General features: G+C 40.4%; 1 protein-coding gene and 1 long non-coding RNA gene across 3 annotated transcripts in view; one reads left to right on the forward strand and one right to left on the reverse strand.

The window, feature by feature from the left end:
* The window catches only part of CYP19A1 (cytochrome P450 family 19 subfamily A member 1), a 77,677-nt gene extending 62,180 nt beyond the window's left edge, over window positions 1-15,497 (forward strand). Inside the window, exons 5-10 of the mRNA XM_019730620.2 lie at window positions 4,733-4,909; window positions 6,860-6,974; window positions 9,232-9,346; window positions 9,789-9,951; window positions 12,463-12,704; window positions 13,977-15,497. Of these exons, the coding sequence (XP_019586179.1) occupies window positions 4,733-4,909; window positions 6,860-6,974; window positions 9,232-9,346; window positions 9,789-9,951; window positions 12,463-12,704; window positions 13,977-14,231 (1,067 nt within the window). The 3' untranslated portion in view covers window positions 14,232-15,497. The remainder of the gene's footprint in view (window positions 1-4,732; window positions 4,910-6,859; window positions 6,975-9,231; window positions 9,347-9,788; window positions 9,952-12,462; window positions 12,705-13,976) is intronic.
* LOC141570588 (uncharacterized) overlaps window positions 1-27,259 on the reverse strand; it is a 122,254-nt gene that overhangs the window by 76,293 nt on the left and 18,702 nt on the right. For both annotated transcript variants that reach the window (XR_012494754.1, XR_012494753.1), the window contains one exon: window positions 748-779. This is a non-coding gene — a long non-coding RNA (uncharacterized LOC141570588). The remainder of the gene's footprint in view (window positions 1-747; window positions 780-27,259) is intronic.

Consider the following 27,259-nt stretch of genomic DNA (forward strand, 5'->3'; position numbering starts at 1 on the left):
TAGAGAAATGCAAATAAAAACCACAATGAGATACCACCTCAGAACTGTCAGAATGGCTGTCATCAATAAATCAATGAACAACAAATGTTTGTGAGGATGTAGAGAAAAGGGATCCCTCATGCACTGTTGGTGGGATTGCAGATTGATGCAGCCACTATGGAAAACAGTATGGAGGTAACTAAAAAATTGAAAATGGAGCTACCTTATGATTCAGCAATTCCACTCCTGAGTATCTATACAAAGAAATCCTAAACACTAATTTGAAAAAATATATGCACTCCTATGTTTATTGCAGTGCTATTCACAATAGCCAAAATATGGAAAAAACTGAAATGCCGATCAATAGACGATTGGATAAAGAAACTGGTACATTTATACAATGGAGTATTACCCGGCTATAAAAAAGAATGAAATTTTACCATTTGCAACAACATGAACGGACCTAGAGAATATTATGCTAAGTGAAATAAGTCAGACTAAGACAAATACCACATGATCTCACTTATATGTGGAATCTAAAGAACAGAATAAACAAGCAAACAAAACAGAAATAGACTCAGATATAGGGGAAAAAAAACTGATGGTTGCTAGATGTGAGGGGGGTCGGGATGGGGGAGAAGGTGAAGTGATTAGAAAGTGCAAATTAGTAGTCATAATATAGTCATGGGAATATGAAACACAATATGGGAAATATAATCAATAATGTTGTAAAGATTATGTAGGGTGCCAGGTGGGCACTGGACTTACCAGGGAGATAGATCACTTCATAGACTGTGCAGCTGTAATAAAAAAAAATAATAATAATAATAATAATAATAATAAATAAATAAATAAATAAATATGTATGTAAAATATATATTTATAGTAAAATAAGACCGGGTCTTATATTAATTTTTGCTCCAATAGACGCATTAAAACTGGTGGTCTGGCTAGGTCTTATTTTCAGGGAAACACGGTATGTATATGGGATGTGAAGTACAGCACACAGAAGATAGTCAATGGTATTGTAATAGCTATATACAATGTCAGAGGGCTAGTAGACTAGGGGGAGGGGTCATCACTTTGTGAGGAGTGTAAATAAATGTCTAACTATTATGTTGCTTTGTATACCTGAGACTAATAAAAATTTTTTTGAAAGGTAATAAACACTACAGAACATGAATTCTAGGGTTATTGTGAAGAATAAATGAAATAATGCTGAAGATCCTATAGAAATATAAATTTTATTTTACTTTATCATTTGGCCAGATGTATTAGGAATATGTGAACTAGTATTTAGGAGCAATTAACTTTCATATACCAATATCCTCTATTCTGACATGCAAGAGTTAATAGAATCTCCAAACTCATCCATTTGTTTAATAAACTACTGTCTTCTCATCATTGAACTAGGTGCCTGGGATATAGTGAGAAACAAGATATAGTCCCTGCCCTCAAGGAATCTATAATGGGGGGACGGGGCAGAGTGGCAGATTAATACATCACCAGATACCATGTTAGGTGATGTGTTATGGTAGATGTGTGTCCAAGTGCTACAGAGCATAGACAAATGGGCCATCTAAAACACACTGAGATGTCAGGGGAGGCTTTTTAGAGAAGTCCTGTATGCTTATGATGAGTTTTGAAAGAAGGTAAATGCTACCTAAATTAAGAAAGTGTGACAATGACACATTCCACAGGTGGAAAGAACAGGATACTCCAAGGCAGTAAAGGATAGATCAGCATGACATGTCCAGGGACCTGTAATCAGAGCCTTATGCCTTGTATGGGTATGTGCCTGCACATATCCAAGCAAGATGCAAGGCCAAGTGGAAGGCAGGGCCAGTCACCAAAGACTCTTGTGCTAAGGCAAGGAACTGAGCTTATCTCAGAAGCTACAGGAAGTCATTCAAGATTTTAAGCAGAATGATATGTACATATTTGTGTTTTAGAAAAACTCCTCTGGTAGCAGAGTGAATAATTAATTGGAAGGAAGCATGACTGTGAGCGGTGAGAATGGTTAAGAGCTACTGCCGTGACACAGGGTTGATGGAGGGGAGGGCACCAATATAAGAGATTTTAAAAGAGTAGAATCTATAGTACTTGGAAATTAATCAAGTAATCTTTGTGACTTTTTAAAGATTAATCCTATATATGAAAGATCAGATCTTTCTAATGAAAACATTATAAAACTGGATCCAAGTTAAATGTCAAAAGTAGAGGGCTAATTGCTTATGAAAATTCATTGTTGTGTGTGACATTTTTAATAACCAGTGAGAGCCCCAAGCATTTCTTAATGAATCTCCTTTTAGAGTTAGGCTTCTTGTTGGTTTTACTGTTAGAATAGAAAGTTTGGGATAGGTTTTGGTATCTAAAGTAGTAGCATTAATGAAGATAGTGACTCATTGGGTGGGTCTATGGAGAAATAGTTACGTATTTTGCCGTGTATAATGCGCTCCTGTGTATAATGTTCACCCATGTTTTTGGCCCAAATTTTCAGGGAAAAAAATCTTTCGTTTTAATTTTTTAATTCAAATTTTTATTTGTTTACCTTTAGGTACTTGTTTTTTGTATTATAAAAGAATTTTAGCATTTATTTTTAACATATTATGGTATAATAATTTTATATAATAAATAATTATGAAACATAAGAACAGATACAAGGTATAAGAAATTTTATGTACCAGTAACACATTTATGAGATTTACACATTATAGGAGGCCAAGAACTCTTCATAGTTGCAAGTTCATCATAAGTTCAACAAAACTGATGGTCATATTCCAGCGTATTGTTTTGCATATGGATATCGTTATTGATTTCTAGAGTTACACTTTTAACTCATAAGCATAAATAAAAGAATTAAAAACATTTTTATAAATATGGAATTAGTATTACCCTTGTATAAGGCACATCCTTATTTTTCCCTCACAAATTTGGGCAAAAAAGTGTGCGTTATACACAGCAAAATACGGTAAGTTCACCTTAGGCAATGGCTTAAGGGGGGGAGGGGTTGAGGCAGGGAATGAAATGGGAGGGGCAAGAAATAGCTTGTGTTTCCTGAAACTGCCAAGGGAGTTGTCTTTATTTTTTAAATTTATTGGGGTGACAATTGTTAGTAAAATTACATAGATTTTAGGTGTACAACTCTGTATTACATCATCTATAAATCCCATTGTGTGTTCACCACCCAGAGTCAGTTCTCCTTCCATCACCATATATTTGATCCCCCTTACCCTCATCTCCCACCCCCCACCCCCTTACCCTCTAGATTCAGTACTTTTAAGCACATTGTAAAAATTAAAATCATATCTACATCATACCACTACCTATAAGCAATGATATTATTACATTTTGTTTATGTGTTTGGAATGTGGCATCAAGTTCTTGGACATAGAGGCTAATCATACATCAGCCTGGAAGAAATCCACCAGTGATATTCAACTTCCACACAAAGGGCTGAGTCATTAAGGAATCGTTTGTCTCACTTGTGGATGTGATAGTCACCCAGGGAATAACATCCTGGCTTTTCATATCTGCCAAACCCTTCCTACAGTCAGAACCTTTCTTTTTTCATATAAGTAGAAATCTTAAGAGTCTAGAACCACTCACCAGGCCTTCTTTCTTAATTTGCAAAGTCTACCTTCAGGAGATTCTGCAGCTATTTTTCGTTTGTTTGTTTGTTTGTTTTTAAAGATAGAATTATGCCTACAAAATTCCTCAGGGTTTTTCATTGCATTTCAAGGACTCTGACTTTAACAGCAACAGCAAGTCTGAGTAATCAAAGACATACAAAAGAGAGATTCCTTTTAAAGAATGCTGAAAGAAACTTAGAACAAACGAAAGGGACTCTAAGAGTTAAACTCCCACGATAGGTCCTCTACCATCAGGATCCACTAGCTGCTCAGATGGTCAGGAGCAGAGCAAAGGGTGAGAGCAGAGCTAGTTCACCAGATCTGTTTCCATCCATTCATTCATTCATTCACCCATCCATTCATTCATTCCTCTATTTGACAAATGTCTTGAGGGCCACCATGTACTGCGGACTTGAAGTACAATGCTAATAGGAGGTTGCCACAGCCCTTAAAGAATCCCCAGTCCACTGCAGAAAACTGCTAAACAAAGAATTGCTTAGCTGTTATGATACTGGCTGAGTAAAATAAATCTCAAAAGTAGTTTGAAGAGAAACCAAAATTAAGAGAAGGGCACTTTTGGTAATTTTATAGGACTAGCATTTTAAACATATAAACAACAATTTAAAAGGAAGCACCTTAGATCAAATAGTTAAGTACCAATTTGACCAGTTCTGTAGTAATATCCTGCCACCTTTTGAAACATAAAATAAATATCACCCTGTCTAAATCCACACCTTCTTTAGAGGGAAATATAAACAATAAATATGAAAAAAACACTGATTTGTGGTTTATGGCCCGAGTACTAAATGTTTCATTTGCAGTCTGATTTGCCATAGCATGAAGGAAAGTTTACTTTATAGTAGTTTATTCAAAATAAGATTCATTCATTCATTTTAAACAATAAAGGTGATACATTCTTGGAGAAAATTAGGGGAATACAGAAAAATATAAAAAATATATGAAAATTTCCACCTAGTTACTGAATAAGAAATTGTGGACAATTAAGCTCCAAACACCAAAATCCAAAATCACCTGAGAGAGAGAGAAAGAGAGAGAGAGAGAGAGAGAGAGATCGAGACCTGGAATTTGCGGAGGCTCACTCTCTGATGTGTTCCCTTCAGCTTTGACTGGCCCTGGCCTCGTGCACATGGTGACAATTTGTGCTGAATCCATCATAAGGCATCTGGACAGGCTGGAGGAGGTCAAAAATGAGTCGGGCTTTGTCGACGTGTTGACCCTGATGCGGCGCGTCATGCTGGATGCCTCTAACATGCTCTTCCTGAGGATCCCTTTGGACGGTACTGAAATTTTCATACTCCTGACTTGACATTCCGCCCTTTACTGAACAAGGGGAGGATAGCGGACTCAAGTAATGGCATGCTGTTTTCTACATAGTTCCTGTTTAATCATCTCTAAGATTTCCTAAGATTTTTTTTTCCTAGTGTGTCTGCCTTGTTCGCTTACGAGATATAAATTTCTGTTAAGTAGGGACCATCTTCGATTTCTTTTATATGTCTCCTCGTTGCTCTAGGAAATAGGATTCTACCCAAAGTCAAAACTTAACAAATGTGATCAGTTCATTTGGTCATTAATATATCCTACACCAAACTAATGTATTTAACCATTTCTAACCTCTCTTCTTTGCATGATATGTACATACATATATGTACATATACACACACATACATACATATGTATAAATACGAGTATACATCACACCCTGCCCTCAAAGCTTGCAAGTATGAAAGCTTTGACTTTCTACTATGGTAATGGCACTGCTTGCTGCTGCTGGAAACTGATGATAGCTACCATTAACAGAGTACCTACCATGTACCAAGTAGTATGAAAAGTTTCTTTACATAGAGTTTGTCATTTAGCATTTTTAACAACCTTGGCAAGACGGCTCACTCAAGAAGCTACTTTCCTCTGACTGCCATTCAGGTGGGAGTCCCCATTCACTGAGGATTTTTAGTCACACCCTCTTGTCTGATCCCCTTCAGGCGGGGACTGCAATCTCAGCTTGCCTGTTTTATACACATATCTCCTCAGGTTAGGCAAGAACATATTTTATAGGTCCCTGCTCTTTAGTTTCCTGCTAGCCTTGATTATTAGGAAGGATCCTGTAAAGGGAATTGTAAATGTCTCTGTTAACTTATGGATACAGACGGTGGTGCTAAGAACTTGCATATGCCATGCAGAGTTCATTTTATTTCCCTTTTCTTCTCCCAGTCCTTGCTAAACTCTACTTGTCTAAGGGACCCAGTGCAATGAAGAGGAAAGGACATTGCCCTGAGGTCAGATAGAACTGGGCTCCAGCCCTTGGGCCAGCCTGCCTGCCTGCCACACTGGCTGTGTGGCGTTGGGCAAGTTTCTCAGCTTCTATGAACTGTAGTTTCTTCATCTGCCAAATGATGATACTATCACTCCCATAGCAAAGTTATAAGGATTAAATGAATTCTCTTTGATAAAGCATCTTGTGTGGTGGCTGGTATTTAGCAGTTGAAAATTAATGTCTATTCCCTTCCCTTGTGTATAATTTGGAAAAAGCAGGAGTTTTCTTTCCCCTAGTATTCAATTGAATTAAAGAACATTTATTAAGAGCAGACTATCAATGAGGCACAAGACAAAACACTGACGATACTAAGATGACTACATTCTGGACCGAATATATATAAGCATGAAAGCTAGGTGATGAGTGCTATGAAAAAAATACAAAAAAAAGCACTATGAGGTAAGAATACACTTACAAGCTATTAATTAGGTACATAATTCAAGTAGATCATCCACTTAGTGGCTCTGCTTACCCAATACCAAAAGAAGTTAAAATGTGGCTGTTGGCTGCCTAACAGGACAGTAGCACGGCTTTTTGCTCTCCCAGGTGCCAGAATTGAGGCCATCTCAGCCATAATTACTAGTGCCCCTCTTATTCCCCAATGTCCAGAAAATAGGAAGGAGGTGGAGGCTCAAAGAGGGACGTGTGAGATTCTAGGCTGTGTCTCCATCACAAACTTGAAAACTGACAAATCTCTGGTCAACTCGCTGATTTAAATATCCAGCGGAATAAATTAGTGTTGATTTGTGTAGCAGCATTAACATGGCTAAAACGCCTACTGAAGGTAGAACCTTGCCTAGCTTAGAACCCCAGACTGGTAGGAGAACCTACAAGGAATCTTTTCTGCTCACAGTACTCTTCTTGGGCTCACGTTTTTACTCAATTGCTCTGCTCTTTTTTTGTTTCTTTCTTCCAGAAAATGCCATCGTAGTTAAAATCCAGGGTTATTTTGATGCTTGGCAAGCTCTCCTTTTCAAACCAGACATCTTCTTTAAGATTTCTTGGCTATACAAAAAATATGAAAAGTCTGTGTAAGTAACACAAGTTTGGAAAATTTATCTGAGAGATTGGATTGTTTTTTCATTGTGTCTTTGCTATTGTTGGCCTCTTCAACAAGTTTTCTGCTTTCCCAAGACCACAAAGGAGATTAAGTTGCTAAGGAAACACTTTCTACATCAATTTGTCTGAATGTGGCTAGACCAAAGAGTAAGGGAAGCTTTTAGCCAGGGCAGCTTCTTAGCCAGGGGGCCAAGTGGGTGGTCTGAGAGCTCCACATCCAGAACTAAAACATTGCAGTGTGTTTTGAGTTGAACAGAAGGGTTGGCTGAAACTATCATTATTATCTGTCAAAATTATCTGTCACAGGATAATTTTATAGTTGTGTTGCTTCTGAATGAATTTCATGTGTAGGAATTGACAGTCATCTCAAAAGAATTTTTTTTCATAATATGTATAATGAACTTCAATCAAATATGTGATTTTTTAAAATTACATATCTTGTGTCTTTGGCGGATTCTGAAACTGTCATTAAATTGCTTTGCTTTGGTCTTAGACTTGTCTAGCTGAAAACTGGACAAATGCCCAATGACCTTAGTTAGTCAAGGGGTTTTCTGAGGGTAAGTAGCCAGCCACTAAACACTGCCACCTCCAAACATTAGTGAAAAGCCCATGTGAGCTAGAGACAGACAGACATGGTTTGTATCCTATCTCTACCACTTAGTAATAATGGCCTTGGGAAGTTATTTTAAGTAAAATAGAACTTGCCTTCCAGAGTGAGGATATAGGTTAATGAGATCCTATATGATGTACAACTTAGTGATTCAATATTTGTATATATTGCAAAATGATTACTGCAATAAGTCTAGTTAACATCTGTCACCATACATAGTTATAATTTTTTTTTTCTTGAGAACTTTTAGGATCTACTCTCTTGGCAACTTTCAAATATACAATACAGTATTATTTGTAGTCACCATGTTGTACATTATAACCCCATAACTTATTTATTTTATAACTGGAAGTTTGTACCTTTTGACCCCCTTCACCCATTTCGCCCACCCCATCCCCCATCTCCCACCCCCACCTCTGGCAACCACCAATCTGTTTTCTATATATATGAACTTAGGCTTTCTTTATATATGAGCTTAGGTTTTATTTCTTTGTTTCTTTCCTTCTTTCATGAGATTCCACATGTAAGTGAGATCATTCGGTATTTGTCTTTATTTATCATGCCAATACTTAAAAAATATATTTATAGAAAAGATTCTAGAATATCTAACCCCATCCCTATTTATTCAATTTTATGTTTTTGCTTTTTAACTCCCAATATTACAGCAGTATTGTTTTCTACTTTTTATTTTAGCAAGTGTAAGACTTTGCAGCCAAAAAATACCTTAAAATGGTGTTTGCATTATATTTAATGTAATACAGAATATTGTTCCCTGATATTGGGGAACAATACACTTGCCCATGAACACATATACTTAAGCATAAAGGCAAGAATAATAGAATTTCGATCTCAAGGTTGCCCTATTGTTCTTCTAGTCTGATCCCTTCACTTTAAAACAGACATAAGGCTCAGAGACTTAAAGCAGGTTATGTAGAAAGAGAACATCCTGGAGTAGAATCTCACCTTCTGTCCAAGGTACTCTTCCTTCCGCTGTCAAAATGCACAGACTTATTTATTCATCCATCCATTCATTCATTCAACAAATATTTACTTAGTGTTTACTATGTGACAGGAACTGCAAGGTATGAGAATAAATATCAAGAATAATACTCAATCACTTGAGTTTATTCTATAGAACAGGAATCTCAAACTCAATATAGTCTTGAGGGCCAGGCAAATGAAAGTGGGCTGGGTGGCTATAAGATAACAGGAAACGGAGGCGCCCATGGCAAACTGAAAAGTGCATGCCCCCACTACAGACATTCACTGATTCTGGTTTTGGCTTTTTAACTTCAACACTGTACTGGCCAAATCAAAAATCATAAAACATGATTGGATTTAGCTTTTGGTACCAGTTTTTAACCCTTAACTAGAGGTCATAGCTTTGATTTTCTACCAGTACCTAGAAATCTTAGCTAACTCTGTCTGGTTCCTTAACATGAAGTATAACATAGATGTAATTTAAGGCTATTTCTGAATAATTAAGTATAAATTCAGGTATTCATGAGCACTAATGGCATCAAAGCAGATCATTTTATTTAAACAAATGGCAAATGAATCCATTTTTCTAGATGTCTTAACTGAGTACAGATAGGTTATATTTTCACTTTTTTTTCCAGCAAGGATTTGAAAGATGCCATAGACGTTCTGACAGAAGAAAAAAGACACAGGGTTTCCACAGCAGACAAACTGGAAGACTGTATGGATTTTGCCACTGAGTTGATTTTTGCTGAGGTACTGACCTGGACTAACCATAATTTCCACACAACATATGTTTATGCCTGTTTGTGTATAGATGTATAAAGATTTCCTTTAGGAATTGTTGCATGTTTCTGCTTTTAAGTATTTGCTTCAGTACTTCTATACCGCTCAACCCAAATAGCTCACTCCTTAGACATTCTGGTAAGACTGACCTTTAAGACTGAAGTGATTCTGTGTCTGCACAATACAAAATATGAAAATGGGAGAGTCCAAAGACACTATATATACGTACATAATTGGTTATCATTCAGTTTTCAGCTGAAGATTATGAAAACTGTTCACAGTTAATGACAGAGACGTGTGATTTCTATGATTTCATTTTAGTGAGGTTGTTGATCCTTGAGTGTGTCCTCCCCTCTTTTTGTGACATTTTGATTTACTTTTCCAATTTTTCTCTCCTCTTTCAATTATTCAGAAACGTGGTGACCTGACAAGAGAGAATGTGAACCAGTGCATCTTGGAAATGCTGATCGCAGCACCAGACACCATGTCTGTCTCTGTGTTGTTCCTGCTATATCTCATTGCAGAGCACCCTAAGGTTGAAGAGGCAATAATGAAGGAAATCCAGACTGTTGTTGGTAAGAATCTATCAAATAAACAAGAGAGCTTAGAAAACAATTCCTTCTGAGTATCAGCTTCTTACATTCTAAGAATCTGATGTCAAACAAGATAGAGACATCAGATTCTTAGAATGCAGAGAGCAATAAAGCAAGTCATTTTGTCACACTTTCATTATGCCAGGTATGTTAAAAATATGGTTCCTTCTGTGTTTTATTTAATTATGAAAATAATACATGCTCATTGAAACAATTCAATAATAGAGAGATGTATAAAGTAGAAAGTGACACCCCCCATTTCCTTCCACTCTGCTCTCCAGCCTCATTCCCATTCTGCAGGGAGAATCACTGTTAGCAGTTTGCTGTGTATTCTTCAAGGTCTTTTTTTCATGTGCACATAAACACACACACACACACACACACACACACACACACACACACACACAGTTGTATTTGTCTGTGTTAAAAAATCATGGGATCGTACACAATATTTTGCCGACCTTCTCAGTGACAAAGGCTTTTGTCAGTTCACCCAGGGAAATGGCTATCATTTATAGCAGTGTTTCTGGGTTTCAAGCAGTCCATTCACAAATGAACTTCCAGTTGGTGGCAGAAGGAGGAGGAGAGGGTGATGGCCAAAGCAGGAGAGTGATAAGCTTCCCTCATGCCCGGATCCAGGATGCTGGCCTCTTCTTCCCCTGACCCTCTCTGTCTCCTCTGCAGCGCAGGCCCCAGGTTCCCGCTCAGCATTTCCTAACACTTCCTCTTCCTTTCTTTGCTCTGCCCCAGCATCATTCTGCCCACGGCTCCTGACATTACCACCCTTCCATAGAAACACTGGCGTATTCATAAGAAGTCAGAATTGCTTTCTTAGAGAAAACAGAATTCCTTATTTGGAATGTTGTCCACATGGGTAATCTTTTTAGGGACACACTTCTGACATATTTGATGAAGTGTCAGTAATGATGTAGACTTTTCTCTCCTGACCTTACACAATCCCTGTGAAAGGAGTTATGTGGTGGTAGAAAGGCACCATCTTTTTAAAACCATTTGAGTGCTGCTTGAAATAGTGGACAATAAGGGGAAATGTCATAGAAGAGTTAAATACATGAAAGGGACCTACAGATGTGTAGCTGTAGGTGGGAAATTGCCTGGCAAGGTAGATAACAAGGAGCTTGGAATAACATCCAGGCTCCAAATTCCAGAATATTCCCTTGAGTGCCGGCATCAGGTTACAGGTACTGTGCCAGCTGTAGGGCCACAGTGGTGAACAAGCCAGTGCCATAGCTGTACTCATGGGGCCCACGGGCTGGTAGGAGAACTCAACAAGCAAACTCAGGGGAATGAAGAGAGGGCCATAGAATGATGGAGTTCAGGGAACAAGGTGGGGATTACTCTTGAGACCATAAGCCTTTAATACAATTTCTTTAGAGGTGAAAAGTGTTTGTGCCCCATGATGTCCCCCTGACACATCAATAGGCCTCTGCAAAGATATAAAAGCCACAGAACCGTCTACTCATGTGTCCATCCTCCCTCTAGCTACACATGGTGATGACTTCCCAGGGAACACTTTTGGTTACCTTCTCCGTCATCTTCCCTTCTACCTTCTCACCCCAGATAAATACACCCTATTAGGTTCTTGAGTGTACAAAGGGCAGTATGTGAGGGGCAGGGCTGTTAGAGTTTTTGACCAAGTGAGACCTTTCCTGAATGCATAGTTGTACATTCCTGAGTACAGGGCTGCCTCGGGATCCTGGGCTGTTTTGATTCTGCAAAAGTGGTATCCCACTTGAGGGTGCTTTGCCAATGCTGGGAGTAATTCAAGCCCCTCTAACCAATATCAGGCCAATCTGAGACAGTGGGGGTGTCCTTCAACCCCCAGCACACTGAAGGCTGATCTGAGGCACCCATATCGTGTGGTAGGGAGAGAGGGGTTTCTTGCCACTCTACTGCAACAGGTTGTTCTTAATGAGATGGGGGGAGGGGCCATTAGTGATGAGTCCTGGGCAGATGACTGCACAGGTAACCAGAGGAGGAAATGCATTGAAATTCACTCTCACTTTGACAAGAAAAAGAGAGAATGTCCCCTAGAATTTAGAGTAGGGGACAAAACTCCAAGACCTCAGAGGCCAGGCACATAAATGTTGGAAGCAGATTGGGTGGGTCTACATGAGACTGCAGAGGAACTGCCCCTCTGAAAGGCTCATCAGCCACTCAACTCCAGCCCATTGTTGTCAGGTAGGGATGTGAACCCACTGTTACCATGTTTTCTGTTTTTTTCTGAAAATCCAGGCTTTTCTATAAAATTCACTAGCTTTTAAGATAATTGGCTTCAAATATAATTGTTTATAAAATACTTTGTGGCACAAACATAACATATTTGGCCCAGGTTGCTGGTTTGCATTAGAATTATAGATATAAATTTTTTTCCAACCAAGAGCAAATCGTTCTGTGGAAACTACAGGAGTTTTAATGCCCATCACATGTTGAAACTGACATTACCTCCTTGTCCTTTTTTATCTGCTCCCACAGGTGAAAGAGACATAAGGATTGATGATATTCAAAAATTAAAAGTGGTGGAAAATGCTATTTACGAGAGCATGCGGTACCAGCCTGTTGTGGACTTGGTCATGCGCAAAGCCTTACAGGACGATGTCATCGATGGCTACCCAGTGAAAAAGGGGACCAACATTATCCTGAATATTGGAAGAATGCATAGGCTCGAGTTTTTCCCTAAGCCCAATGAATTTACTCTTGAAAACTTTGCGAAGAACGTAAGAGCCCTTCCTTAAAACCGAATGTACCACTCTTGAAAAATGTCAGCTGTTAAATCCTCTCTGGCTCTGTGCTTGCATCATGTACATTTCATTCTATTTACTTGTTCCTCTCCACAACCTCACCAGGAACACTTGTTTCCCCCAGCTGGGAACATGGCTACCATGTTCGTCCTCAAGCCGAGGATGCTGGGTCTTCAGCTCTAGGGATTATCTACATGGTGGCGAGATAATAGGTCAAAATGTAAAAAAGTCAGGCCCTTCATTTGACTAAAATGAGGTGAATTTTGATTAAGTCATCCAACCTACTTTTCCATTTAAAGTTATAACTTTGTCAATCAGGTAGCTTCAGCAATTACACTATCTAAGCAAAGGAAAGTCCACTTCTGCTTCAGGTGGAAATCAAATGAAATCAAAAGATTTGGGTTTTGCAGTCTGCCCTCGGTTCACCCAATGATCCGACAAGCACTAATTACCATTCTAAATAGGACTTAGCTATTAGCAGAGCTTTGGCTTTTTCTTTTTCTATCATTGAAGTATACTGTAGATTCTGCTTCCATTATGTCAAATTTGAGGCAATGATGCTTATAACCTATTCTCCAGATAATACCCTCAGTGCCTTCTTTTTCATTTGCATATGGTATTGAAAAATGATTTTAATTAATCCAGTTCTCTAATTCACTGTTTCTATATGAGCGACCCTTGTCATGTTGACAATTGGTCAGCAAAACTTATTGAGAATCTACTACGCAACAGGCATTATGTAAGCTGAGATGTGGACTAGACAAACAGATGTGGCCCCCATGAATTTTTTGCATAACTGAAAATATTTAGATGCTTGGCACTAATAGGTCAGGAATCTACATTTTTGCCTAAATTTGTCCCTTGTCATCAGATTATGTGGCATGGCACAAAAATGGTCTTTGCCTTGATGATTTTCAGAACACTGGTAAAGCTGTGGCCAGCCCAGAGAGCTAGTTGTGTAACACTGGCTGTAATAAAAATGATCTGTGATGCTTTATCCCAGCACATTTAAGTGAAAAGAGGAACTGGTTATGGTCCAAGGTTGGGTTTATATCAGAGGGAATGAATCAAACTGGATGGAGAAAGGGGCTTAACTGAGTTACAGTCCTTCATCTCAGTGACGGAGCAGTATGGCTGAGGCCCCAAAACAGAGCGTTCTGACTGACCAGTGTTTTCAGAGGGGATCCAACAGAGATTGCATGATGCTAGCCTTCAGTACTCTGGCTAATTGTCTGATCGTTTTCACAGGTTCCTTACAGGTACTTTCAGCCCTTTGGTTTTGGGCCCCGTAGCTGTGTGGGGAAGTACATCGCCATGGTCATGATGAAAGTCATCTTGGTGACACTTCTGAAACGATTCCATGTGCAGACACTGCAAAGTCAAGAAGCGTGTATTGAAAAAATGCAGAAAATAAATGACTTGGCCGTGCACCCGGATGAGAACACCAACTTACTGAATATGATTTTTATCCCAAGAAATTCAGACACAGGCCTCGAGCCCTAAGAAGATGGCTCAGCGCCTACTCGGAAGCACTTCTCATCAGTAGCTCACAAGGAAACCATCCATTTTTGCCAGGTAGTGTCATCCTCACAGTGAACGTTAGGTGGTCTGTGGCATTTTACAGGTATACCTCCTATGGGTTGTCAGCAAACCAGGAGATATCAGTCATCTGATTTTGTCCAAACTGGAGAACCACAGGAAGAGAAAATATAGAAGCCAAGAGTTTGCAGGGAAAATAGTCAGTGAAGAAACTGTAGCCCAAAGGCCCAATTCCACAAAAAAGTTAGAAAAGATAGGCCACCAGCAAATCTTCCATCTGGTTTCCCACAGGATCGCCACTCTCCTGCCTCAAGAGCAGTTTAACATTTGGGGCAGAAGCACTCAAGTCTATTAGAAAGACCAGGCTGATGTCTGAGTGCCTAGACCAAACATACCTACTAGTGTGCGTAAAGGTGTTTAATTTAGTTTTCAGTGGGATTGGGACTGCAACATTCACAGTCTTTGGAGAAATACAAATTCAGCATTTGACTTTTCCTATGAATTATATTCAATTAACTCTTGTTTGTCCACATGTGACTTGTCTGTGGCAAAAGTTTAAATCAGAGATGATCCTGTCTCAGTCTCAATTCATGCCTCAGCCGCTTACTTCACTACAATAGATGTAGATTCAGGTAATACAACATAACTTAGTAATAACTCTAGTAAACTATAATTAGGAACAGAAATATGCTGTAGGAAAAGAAATTCACACAATGCATTTCAAATTAAAATGTTTTTTCATGTTTGCATTGTTGCTTAGCTCCATCAGTGTCGATTCATAAGAGATAACTTTAAATAATGACATCATCTATTCATTCTTACAGCAGCTCCAATGATTTGGGGGGAATTCCTAAATCTGTAACTAACCCTACAGCCCAGTGGAATCAAACTTCTAAGGAGTGCTTTTCCCCTTCCATTATCCTTCTCCCTCGGCATTTTCCCCTTCTCTTTCTATGACCCCAAAGCCAAGGGCAACAGATCAGTAGAGAGTATGATCAATGTAGAAACCCTGCAGTCATTTTTTATCCTACCTCTGATTGAACAGTTATCATAGAGTTTTGACAATTGTCTAGTTTATATGTAGCAATGGATAAAATGTACACCTTGGAATTAGCTTGGTAGAGGGAACGAAATATATGAGTTAATTTTTCAAATATCACTTGTGTTATTGCCAGAATGATTGTATGTACTGAATGTCACTTAAAAGCTGATTAAAGTCATTTACAAAAATTTAAATGTTTGTCATTGAGTCAGCCACGAACCTCAACATTTGAATTTTATTTTCATCCACTATTTGGCAATAGGGCAACAACAGAGTATAAAGTGAGAGTGTAAGCTCCTGGAGAGCAGGAGCTCTTTCTTTTATAATACATCCCATGTTTATTCTCAAGAACAGTACTAAATAGACACTCTTGCTCATAGACACTCCCAACTGACCCTAGAAACTAAGTATAGAAGAGGCAGGGATTCTAAGAATTCATAGAAGGGCATTAGTAAACAAGGAAATATTTGAACTTGGAATTATTTGAATCATCTGTATGGCCTAAACATGCATGCAGATACAACTGTGCGCCTAATTATGTCCATAATCAGCTCTACACAATCATCCAAATAATTCAGGATTTATTTACTTGAAAGTAAGTCCACGATTTTAGACTTAATGTATCCAGGCTAATTCACTCTATGATTATTAATACACTTTATTTTGCTCTGGCTAGAGCTGCATAGAAGAGGAAAACAAACTGGATCGGTGTACTTCACTCATCCAATTCCCTTGGAACTTTCCTGTGTTTTATATGTATATAGGTAGCCAAGGCCTACGTCTATACACTCAAAGTAAAATGGAAGGTTGATACAGCTGTAGATAGACAATGCAGATACAAAAATATGCTGTGTCCTCTCAGCAACCTTGGTACGGATTACACCATAGGAGCTCTACAGTCACTTCCAATGCTTTTGTTCTGTTATTATTTTGCTTCGTAAACATAACACCATTTCCCCCTTTGCATCTAAGCCCTAATAACAAAATAAGTATATAAGACAATCTCACTTTCAGGTCAAATATGTAAGTTGGTCATTGAACACGTGATCTGGGCATCCATTGTGTGTTTGTTGGCAGCCCCAAACACTAACATGTCTGCATATAGCCCTAACTTACTGCTGTAGGGGCATGGGTAAGTTTGTGGAACACGTTTCACTCACAAATAATTGTTTTATGCCCTATTTGAACTTGTGAGCAAACCAATGGATTTGCTGAAGCAAATAATCTGTTGAGGTTCATACTCAAGCCTATTGGATCACTAAGAGCTCAGTTATACTTCCCTTCCCAGCTGAAATTAACACTTTCTCTGGACACCTGGACACCAACACTTTCTCTCTGGCACGCTCACCACCTTCTCAAAATGCAGCTTGCTGCCTTTACTATTCATATACCTATAGAAACAACTGAAAACAGGCAAAAAGAAATGAACTCTCACTTTGCAGAAATCCCTGCCATGACAATGCAGGAGTGGCTGATATCTCTTTGTGTGTAGTCCTTAGGGCAAGTGTGAAAGGAAGGAATTGTTATAAATCATTAAGGTGCCACAAGTGATAAGTCTCCATCACCCAGTGCTTATCATGGGCTAGGTTGTCTCATTTAAATTTCACAGCAATCATGCAAAGTAGAGATTATTCTCTATTTTGCAGGTGATAAAACTGATTCTCAAAGAGTAATTGCCCCACTCACTTAACTAGAAATTTGATTCCCCTAACTTATCTCAAAGTCTATGACCTTTCTTGTATGCTATAAAAGTGGGATTTGGTCCTTTGTAAACTCAAATATAGTATAATGATAAATGCCTGTAAATTTTAGTTGACATAAGTATTAAAATTGGGGGTAGGGTTGGTAGAAAATCAGGTATTGAGAACACTGGTGAATTTTGGTCCTATCAGCCCTGACTGGCCACTCCACCATGGGAATAAATCCAAAAGCAATGACTTAGGACTTTGGCCTGTCTCTTCAGTCACCAGCCAAGAGTGGGTCAAACCAGTTATATTGATTTGGCTATATTACAGAGTTAAAGTTAATTTATCAATATGTTTCCTCTAGCCATCCATGTTTTATTTATCTCAGTGTCTGACATACAACATGAACTCAATAAATTTTTGGTGGATGAATGAGGGAAGAATCTTTGAGCCAATAAGAGAAGCAACTTCTATTTGATTCACAAGAATAATTGGTGTTACATGTATACATTCTAAAATGTGGTCTTTGCAGTCTACTAAATACCAGTGAACCAGTCTTAAGACAGTGAATGAACTAGTTATGTATTTAAAACAAGAAAAACAAAAATAGAGCCAAACGAAGGTGGAGGAACTGGATACCTCTGTTGGGGTTACTGGGGAGGGAATTCCTGCTCATTAGGGAATTATACTAGATGAACCTTGGGACTTCTGCAACTTGAGATTCCACAACTCTATAGGTTGGAACGCACTCTACAACCAAATGGTGAGGATTTGAATATGTGCTTCTTTGAAACCAAAAGGCTGGTCTTGTGGAACACACAGCCTCAAAAAGATCATCTTTTAACCTCTCTTAGCTTAGTAATCAGTCATGTTCATAAAGATCACAAATATATGGTATTTTGTGATTATTACATTTGATGCCCACAGTTACCAGGAGAGGCAACACTATACATATTTGCTAGTCTAACTCGTTTCCAAATAAATCATAAAAGCACATTTGATCTTATTTCAATGCAATTATTGCTGGTTCTCCTTCTTAGGTCTCATTCTAGTCTCTTTCAGTAGCCTGCATTCTCACTTCTCTTAGGTCTTTTGTGGGTCCCTCCTCATAAATCCTCTTGGTAGCCCCTTCCTTACACAGTGCCCCTCAGCTTTTCTCAGGTCCAGTGCTGAGGACTCTGCTTAGGGAAGCCCTGCCTGGTTTCCTGACCCCAGGCCCGCTGTCCTGTCCCAGCAAATCTTGTGTGTGTGTTTGGTTTTGGTCCTATTTCTTCCTCCTCTGCAGATCTACCTTCCACATTTCCCTCCTTGTTCCTAAGCCTCTGTTATCTCCTTCCTCTTTCTCTTACAATCACCAGTCACCTTCCCGAATTGCTCTAGGCAGAGGTCGCTGGTTCAGCAGTTTCATGTGCCCTTTTATTGAGCTGGTGAAGCTGAGGTGCCCATCCCTCTTTAACCACCACAGGCTCTAGCCTAGAGGATGTGCAGTGCCTCCTCCCTGAATCAGTTCCTTGGGACCGCCTTAACAAACTACCACAAACTGGGAGGCTTAAAACATCAGAAAGATATTCTCTCATGGTTCTGAAGGCCAGAGTCTGAAATTAGGACACTGGCAGGGCTGCTTTCCCTTGGGGCCTCTAGAGGAAAAGCCTTTCTTGCCTCTATAGCTTCTTCTTGGCCTCCTTGGCTTGTGGCCACGTCACTCTAATCTCTGCTTCTGTGGCCATGTTGTCTTCTCCTGTCTCAAATCTCCCTCTGACTTTCTCTCATAAGAACATTTAGTATTTGATTGGGGTCCACCCAGGTAATCCAAGATGATCTCATCCAAGATCCTTAACTTAATTACATCTGCAATGACCCTTTTCCCAAATAAGGTCACATTCACAGGTTCCAGGGATTTGGATGTGGGCATATTTTATTGCGGGGGGGGGGGGGAGCATCATTCAACCCACTACACCTCTCATGATATGACTGACAGTTCTCACTTTCTAGAGAAGTGTTTTTTAAACTTGGATGTATATTGGAGTCACCTGGGCTTTTGTAACACCACAAATTCTGACTCAGTAGGTCTGGGTAGGGCCTGAGATTCTGCATTTCCAACCAGCTCCCAGCTCTCACTGATGCTGTGGTATGAGGTCCAAGGTGAGCAGAGTTTGCAGCAGCAGCAGCAGCAGCAGCTCCTGGAAGCTCATTAAAATGAAGACACTCAGGCCCCATCCAGACCTGCTGAGTCCGAATCTACACTGCAACAAGATCCCAAAGCACTTTGGTTGTGTGTTAAAGTTTGAGTACCATTGATCAGACCAGGTTTTTATCCTATTACTATATACCCAAGATCCCTCCCACGGCACTCTGCACCTGCCTTGTGGAGTCGTAGCCCTGTTAGAGCAGGTCTTCAGCAGTCCCCTTCATGGGAGTAATTCCCCGGGGCTCCTGAGGGGAAGCCCCTGGAAATTAACCCATTGTGGGGACAGAGCCAGGAGTGCAGTTTCCAGGCTCTCGGCCTCACGTGGAAAGGTGCTGGCTCAGGTAGTAAATGGCCATCAACTGTGATTGGATGGCCATTAGCTGTGGCCAGTTGGCCGTCAGCTGTAACCAGTGAGCCATTGGCCACTAATATAACTGCCGTGGCTACGCTAGCAGAGAATGGGGACTAGCAAGAAGATGGTGGCTGAGCTGGCAAGTGCGGATTGCAATTAGGATGGCGGGTTGTGGACAGTGTGGATCCAGCCTCCAGTGAGACTATAGTGCCACCAGTGAGAATATAGTAGTATGACTCCCCCATCTATGGCTCCATGGGTGTTCTTTTTTAGCCTCACCATATCCTGCGTTCTTATGTGGGGAGCGGGAGCAGAGAACTCTCATGACTCCCTGCATGACACCCATCCTCCTTTGTACTCAGTTCTATTGCACAAACAGCCCCACCCTAGGCTCCTAGTCAGAAGGCCACATTCCCAAGACTAGGAAGACCATACTTATGATTCCAACAAGCCACAGCAGCTGTGATGCACGCAGAAGCTATCAAACGGGATCTTGTCCTGCTCAAAGAAACCACTACAAAACTTTCCCAGAATCCTGGTCCTTCTTCCTGATAAGGGACCAATTTATTGTGCTTTCCACACTCTTCTGATGCTCACATCAAACCCTGTACTTGCAAGGAGTCAAACTATGAAATGTATCCCTTCATGCAGCCCAGTGAACATAAGGAAGGACGTTCCTACAACAAACGTCTTCTACTAGGCATCTGCCATCATCACTCAGGTGGTTCCTTTGCTCAGGGAGTTTTCCCTGAAAGAGACTTTCCTGCCAGCCTGCTCCCTCCACGGGATGTAGGTACACAGTCAGTGAAGGCTGAATTTAGTCAACCTAGCATTAAATCCTCACTCTGCTAGTTAGTGGTTGTGTGTCCTGGGGCAGGTTGCTTAACTTCCCAGAGCCTAGTTTTACCCGTTTGTAAAAATGGATATAACTTACGCCCCACAGGGTTTTTCAATAAATGGACCTTGAGTATTAGAATCGTGCTTGTAAGAGTGAGCACAGGGGCTCAGAGAGGATCCATGTCCTTTCTCCACTTGGTCCTCTTCTCTTTTCACAGCCCTTAGGAAAATGAGTGTGACAATTGCATCTTTCATTTTTCTTCCTCTTCCTCCCTCTTCCTGGCTCAGTGGTCTTTTAAATAGTTCATTTTGAAGAAAAGATTGGTTCTGATTTTGTCTTAAGAGGTCTATCTGTCCTTATCTCCACATCAAAATAAAACTAGGAAAACTAAAAAAAACAAAAATCTCTGAAACCAATTTTATAATTCTCCAGAATTAAATTAAGTTTTTTCCTAATACTTAAATAACCTTCATCATGCAACAAAATTTATTTCTTCTTGCCCTATTATTCATTTATTTCTTCAACAAACATTTATTGAGCACATGCTATATTTCAAGTCCTGTTCTAAGTGCCCATTCCCTTGCAGCTTATATTTTAAAAGAAAAAATAAATAAGTTAACAAACAATGAGCAAGATCATTTCAGGTTGTAGTAAGGGCTGTGAAGGAAACAAACAGGCTGATGAGATATGATGGGGGAAGGGCTCTATTTTAGTGTTAGGTGGTCAGGTGAGAACTCTCTGAGATACTGAAGTTAAGATTAGATTAAAGACTAACCAGTCAAGTTTTGGAGAAGAAAGTTCTAGATAGAGCAGCAAGTGGAAAGGCAAAAGGCATTCGGGTAGGATTAAGGTAAGAGTATTTGAGGGCTTGCAGACAGAGTAGCTGCAGTGTTGTGATCAGAGGGGAGCATGAAACAAAGTTAATGAGGTAAGCACATGCTATGGACAAGATTGTATGCCCCCCAAATTCATATGTTGAAGTCCTAACCCCTGGTGTGACTGTATTTAGAGATAGGACCTTTACAGAAGTACTTAAAGTTAAATGAGGTCATAAGTAAGGTTGTGACCCTCACACAATAGGACTACTGTTCTTATAAGAAGAGACACCTGACAGGTCACATGAGGACACAGTGAAAAGGCAGCTGTCTGCAAGCCACGAAGAGTCCTCCCCAAGAACTGAATTAACCAGACCTTGATCTAGGACTTCCAGCTTCCAGAACTGTGAGAAAAATACTTTCTGTTACTTAAGCCACCCTGTCTGTAATATTTTGTTATAGCAGATTGAGCTGACTAAGCAGGCCATGCTGGACCACAAGGGTCACCATAAGAAACTGCATTTTAAGCAAAGGCATGCTGCGTCTGGCTCATTTTAGCTCACAAAAGTCAACTGTTGAGTTTTCAGGAATTTTGTAAATTAGTAAACATTAAGTTGGTAGCTTGAGATTGGCCTTAGTGAGAATATTTACACCATGGAAATTGGTAGATGCTACAAATCAAGGCTCTTCTTCCTCCACTCAGACCCCTCTCCTCCAAGAAAGCGTGTCATTAAACATGTACTAGCACACAAATGAAGTCTGTGCAATGTAAGTGCAACTGGAAGTCACTGGAGGATTTAAGCAGGACAAAGACATGACCTAATTTAGGCTTTGATATAGTCACTGTGGTTACTGTGTGGAGAATGGCTTCTGGGGGGGGGGAGGGTGAGAATGGAAGTGGGGAAACCCAATAAGACAGACTTGAACCCATATCTTCTGATCCCAAGTCCAGTCCTCATTTTACTGTCACAGCTAAGGCCTGCCTTTTGTATTCTCTTCCTGAGGCTGTAGAAACTCTGCTCTTTTAACCTTTTGCTCCCTGAGCTCAATTTCCTAAATCTTTGAACAGCAATCAGCTCTCCTTTTCACTCAAAATTAGTATCAAGCTTCATAGTCAAGACCCCCAAACGAATCAGTCTCAAAGACCCTCGGAGCTGAAGGGCCTATAAGACCCTATGGCTCATCCATGCCACCTCCCCCATTCTGCTCAATGTGGAAACTGAGTGTTGGAGAATTTTAATGGCTTGTCCATAAATATACAAATAGATGGGTAGAGGAAGCACGTAGATGGACACTGGCTCTTTGTCCAGTATTGTTTCTACCACATGGAAAGGCTGAGCAATAGTGAACACAGAAGACCCATCTTGCTATTCGTACTTCAGTTGAGACCAGTAACAAATGATAATTTGTTTTAATTATAATTATCATTATAATGATAATAGTAATTATCAAGGTAATGCTCAGCCTTTATGAGCATGTTCCCAATAAAAACCACTTGGGGTAGAAGCATTTAACAGCAGATCCAGAAACAGTCCTTATGGAACAACCAGATCTTTACTCAACCTTAGGAAGATGTACGCTCAATGCAGATACGTTCTCAAAGCTTCTAGTTATTTATGACACGAATGCAAAAATTTAAAAGTGACCATAAAAGCAATCAAAGGAGACTCCTTCTTTTAACCACAAGAAGACAAAAAAAAAAAAAAAGAAGTTAATTAATCACCCTTTTCAAAAGATCTTACAATTATAAATAATGGAAATAAAAGTGACATAAGTTCATTAGGGTGAAACAATTGCATTTTTTCTTGTTAGGAATTAATCATATCTCAGAGTTTCAGAAAAAATTCTTTATAGGATTTTTACTGTTTTCATAGATTTATGGAATGTTATTGTTGGAGCAAACACAATCCACCATCTATAAACCCTGAAGGTTTAGAGTTTAAGAACTCTGCCTAAAAGCCACACAGCTCATGGGCAGCAAGATGAGGAAGAGACTCAGTGTCCTGATTCTTAGTCCAGTGCATGCTTACTAAACTCTCAAGAAGGCTCAGGCTACACTCTGCCCAGCATGGAGGGTTGTTCGCTGCCTCTGCAGTGGTACTACCACCCAGGGATGGGGTCTAAATTTCCGTTGAACTCTGCAAGCTGCCTCACAGGGAGTTAAGCTGAGTAGGACGTGTGATACAGTGTAGCACTAGGGGTTATCACTTCTGAGAGAAAGATACTGGAACACCAGACAACTGTGCCGAGGACACACAGGGGATATGTACAAACTTCATCTTTAACAAAAGTGAGTCCTGTCAGGGCAATAAAAGTGCTAGTGGTTCAAGGTGTGCCGTGAACACAGAAAGTTGGGGAATCAGGGGCTCATATGGAACCTCTTAGGCCAGCAGCGTTTGTCATTCACAGTCCAACCCATTTCTTATCATTTCCTTTCAAAATTGGCCTCCAAACACAATTCTCAAAAAGGCGTTCCCAAGATGTTCTGAGCAGGGCCAGCATCATTAGAACGACAGTGTGAGCCCCCCACGTTAAATATAGAGGTTCTGTATGTCAACTGAAAGATAGTCACATCTCCTTCAGGGGCCTAGTACTGTCTGCTTCTTACTATTTTCAGAATGTTTCCTAACAAGAGGATAATTTTGAAGCCAGATTAATAATGTACCTAACTTTTATTTCTGGATTGAATAAAATGTCAGTTTGGCAGCTGAAATCAAAACAGAAACAGATTAAATTCCATTGTTGAGATTTAAGGCTGAACATAACCAGACAACAGGAATGATAGGTGCCGAGTGGGCCGCTGTCCAGCCTGCCCTGTCCCACGACAACCAGATCCTTCTTGTTGCCATTTCCAGACATGTTTGTCTCAATGCTGTGATACGGACTTGGAGTTTTACATCACTATAGTAGAGTCTTCATTAAAATGTAGTAATGTGCTATTGTTCCTCTACTTTTTACTATGTGCTATTGTGAAAATGTTTAAGTAGGAAAAACAATACTTCTGTTGATGCTGAGAAACTCAATACCATCCCTCAGATGCTACGGCCACCGGCCTACACAAACATAGCTTTAATGTGACTTTTGGTAAACGTGGTGCTAACAAAGTGCTATGAATTTTCCTCTTTTGTTCCTTCTGGAAACCGTCCACTTGTTAAAAATTACTCCTCTAGTTGTAAAGATTGATTCTATCTCCAGAGAATCCAGAAGTAAGAGTCTGCAAACTGTTTGGGGTTCATGATGAGATAAACACAGACATGGAGAGTTGGCGCTTACAAATTTTAAGGCAATGTGACTTGACCATGTGATTCAAAAACGATCAAAGAACTTGAATCACTAAAGAGAATAGAGACTGGTTTGGGTATTTGTCATTTCATTTTCTAGTATTTTAGCTTTATTGTGTTTTCTTACATGTAAGTCCATGGTGGATTGAAAATTCAGAAAAATAATTTATCCTTCACCACAGAAGTCCTGCCTTAGACTCTATCTGGATCTGAATAAATGTGTATAGTCTGTGTGCTCCAAATTAAACAACAAAAATTCTTTGGAAATTCTCAGTTCCCCAGATAACATCAGGGTGGTGTCAATAGCAATAGCTATATCCAGCTGGTTCTAACTCCCACTCCTGCTGGCACAGGAACTCCAGGCCCCACGACATTTCTCTCAGGGATTTCTGGCCTCCTCCGGTCTCCACAACTGGACCACAACAACTTCATGTGCCTCTCCACAGTTTCTTGGCTCCAGCTTTCTCTAGAACCTCAGCCATTTGCTCAAATGGAAAGCACCAGTAGGTGCGATCCCCTTATTTCCTGGCACCTCTAGCTGTGTCTGCTTCCCCTGGATGAAGGGCCTGGTACTAGCTCATTCTGCCACAGCGGGAGCCTCAGCAGCTCTGTACCCAGACCCCATCCAACCCAATCCATGGGGCTCTGACCCCTCTCACCACTTCTGGATCCATTGAAGCACCCTGGTATGAGGTCTGGCTTCCTCAGCAGCTGCTGGAGGGGAATGAGTAACCCAACCCAGGAGTGTAGAGGTGGGACAAGAGACAGGAGGGAGCTGGCAGGTAAGTTCCTCTACTTACCTCCCCTCAAGTTCTAACACTTGGTAGTTTTACACATTGGGGAAAAAAAAAGTCGCACACATCTTGTTTTTATTCTTCACTCTATATAGTGGGTATTAAACTTACAGATGAGGAAACTGAGGTTCAGGGAAGATGAGATTCATCCAAACCTGACCCCAAATATGCCTCACATAGGTGTAGGCCGGTCAGTGCAGGACAAGCCAGACCCACCTTAGATTGGGTTCTGCACTAGGAGGCCTAAGCAAGGGACAGGTAGGCCTATATAATAAATCCATGCACGAAATTGCTCCAGAAGGAGAGGAGATGCTCTCATCAGGAAGAAGGGGGAAGTGGACCTGTCCTCACGGAGACTGCCTTCTTCTGGGACTAATTACCAGTGTCTGGAACTCTCAGGCCTCACACATTTCTGATGGAGAAATCTGTGGGCCTGGTGTGTATGACGTGACGCTGGGTCTCAGCCCAGCCACGTGTTGGCTATATGACTGTGGACTTTGGAGCTCTCTGGGCCTCGATTCCCTCCTACAAATGTGGGTGTTAGAAACACCTTCCTTTACAGAGGTGTTGTATGACGCACAGAATGCTTGGTAAATCATCACGTCAAGTCAAGATTTGTTATTACATCAGACTCCATCTTTAGTTCCCCCCAAATCCCATATAAGTTGTTACTTTCTGCTTCTTCTTACTTTTTACTTCCTGAGGTTGGTCTTGCCTGTGGGTGAGAGGTAAGCTGTCCTAAATGCCAAGTAGCACAAGCCAGTTTACCTTCTGAACCATAAGATTCCCATTCTCCGCTAGTGTGAGCCTGGAGACCTCAAACAAAGGCCTGACTCTGAGTCAGAAGGAATGGGCGGCACCTGGCCACAGAGGGACACAGGTCAGCAGACCAGAAACAGGAAATGGGGGTTGAGGAGGAGGCTTCAGGTGAGAATGTGAGGTTCAAGGAGGAGACTTAAATGGGGAAAATGTTTCAAGGACTTAACAGTAGATGTTTAGGACTGAAGAGCCATTAGAGTCACACAGTCTAACGCCTCATTTTGCAAACTAAGGAATAAGTCCAAAGAGGATAACTGCCATTCTGGTAGATGGCCCTGCTGAAACCAGACACTGGGTCTCCTGACTCTTGTTCCAATGCTTTCAAAATGGCCCTTTAACGCCTCCATACTGCCTTCACCCTCCTCAAATTACCACACAAAATAGATTTGCCAAAACAGCAACTGATTTAAAACAGTATAACCTAAGACATTCCTGTTTGTCAAAGCACATGTCCCAATTTGGGGGTCGGGTAATACCATCCCCCTAAATCAGCAGAAGGGCCAAGCAGTGGGCCCACACCTCACTGCATTGAAGATGCTCTTGCAACAAGCTGGGAGAAAGCCCTGCTATCCTCACATCTGCCAGCAGAGGGCAGACATGGAAAAGGGTTGTCCCCTTTGCAGTCTGGCAGCTCCCAGCAGAAAGGAGGGCAGCCTGGTTTCTAGCAGGGCCTCTCACCAAATTGGGCTTCCAGCCAGAGACCAGCAGTAAAAAGCCAGTATGATCGGTTTTACTGTCTAATAAAACAAAAATGCTCATAAATGCTCATTTGCTGTATCATTTCAGACTCCTCAGTGCTTAGGCTGGCTGGCTGCAGATGTGGTACTTGAATTTAAATCATCACCAGACCATAGAAGAGCTGTGACATTGGGGAAGTTATTCCCAACACTTGGTTTGCACATTTGAAAATGAAGAGAAATATAGTGCCCACCTGTTAGGTTTGCTGAGTGGCACAGATTAAAATTTCCCTGCCTCATAGTATTGCTCAATGTATATTAGGTAGCAGTTAATAGTAATTTGACTTTATTAACTCATTCCTTAAATATTTATTGAGCACCTACTATGCATAAGGCCCTAAGCCACAGGTTTAGGAGATAGAATAATGAATACAACACTTCTTCAAAAATATCACAATTACTATCTTTGTTTTATATATTTTATCTTTTAGCTACTATCTT

This window comes from Rhinolophus sinicus, linkage group LG03 (assembly GCF_036562045.2).
Source record: "Rhinolophus sinicus isolate RSC01 linkage group LG03, ASM3656204v1, whole genome shotgun sequence".
In the NCBI taxonomy this organism is placed as follows: Eukaryota; Metazoa; Chordata; class Mammalia; order Chiroptera; family Rhinolophidae; genus Rhinolophus; species Rhinolophus sinicus.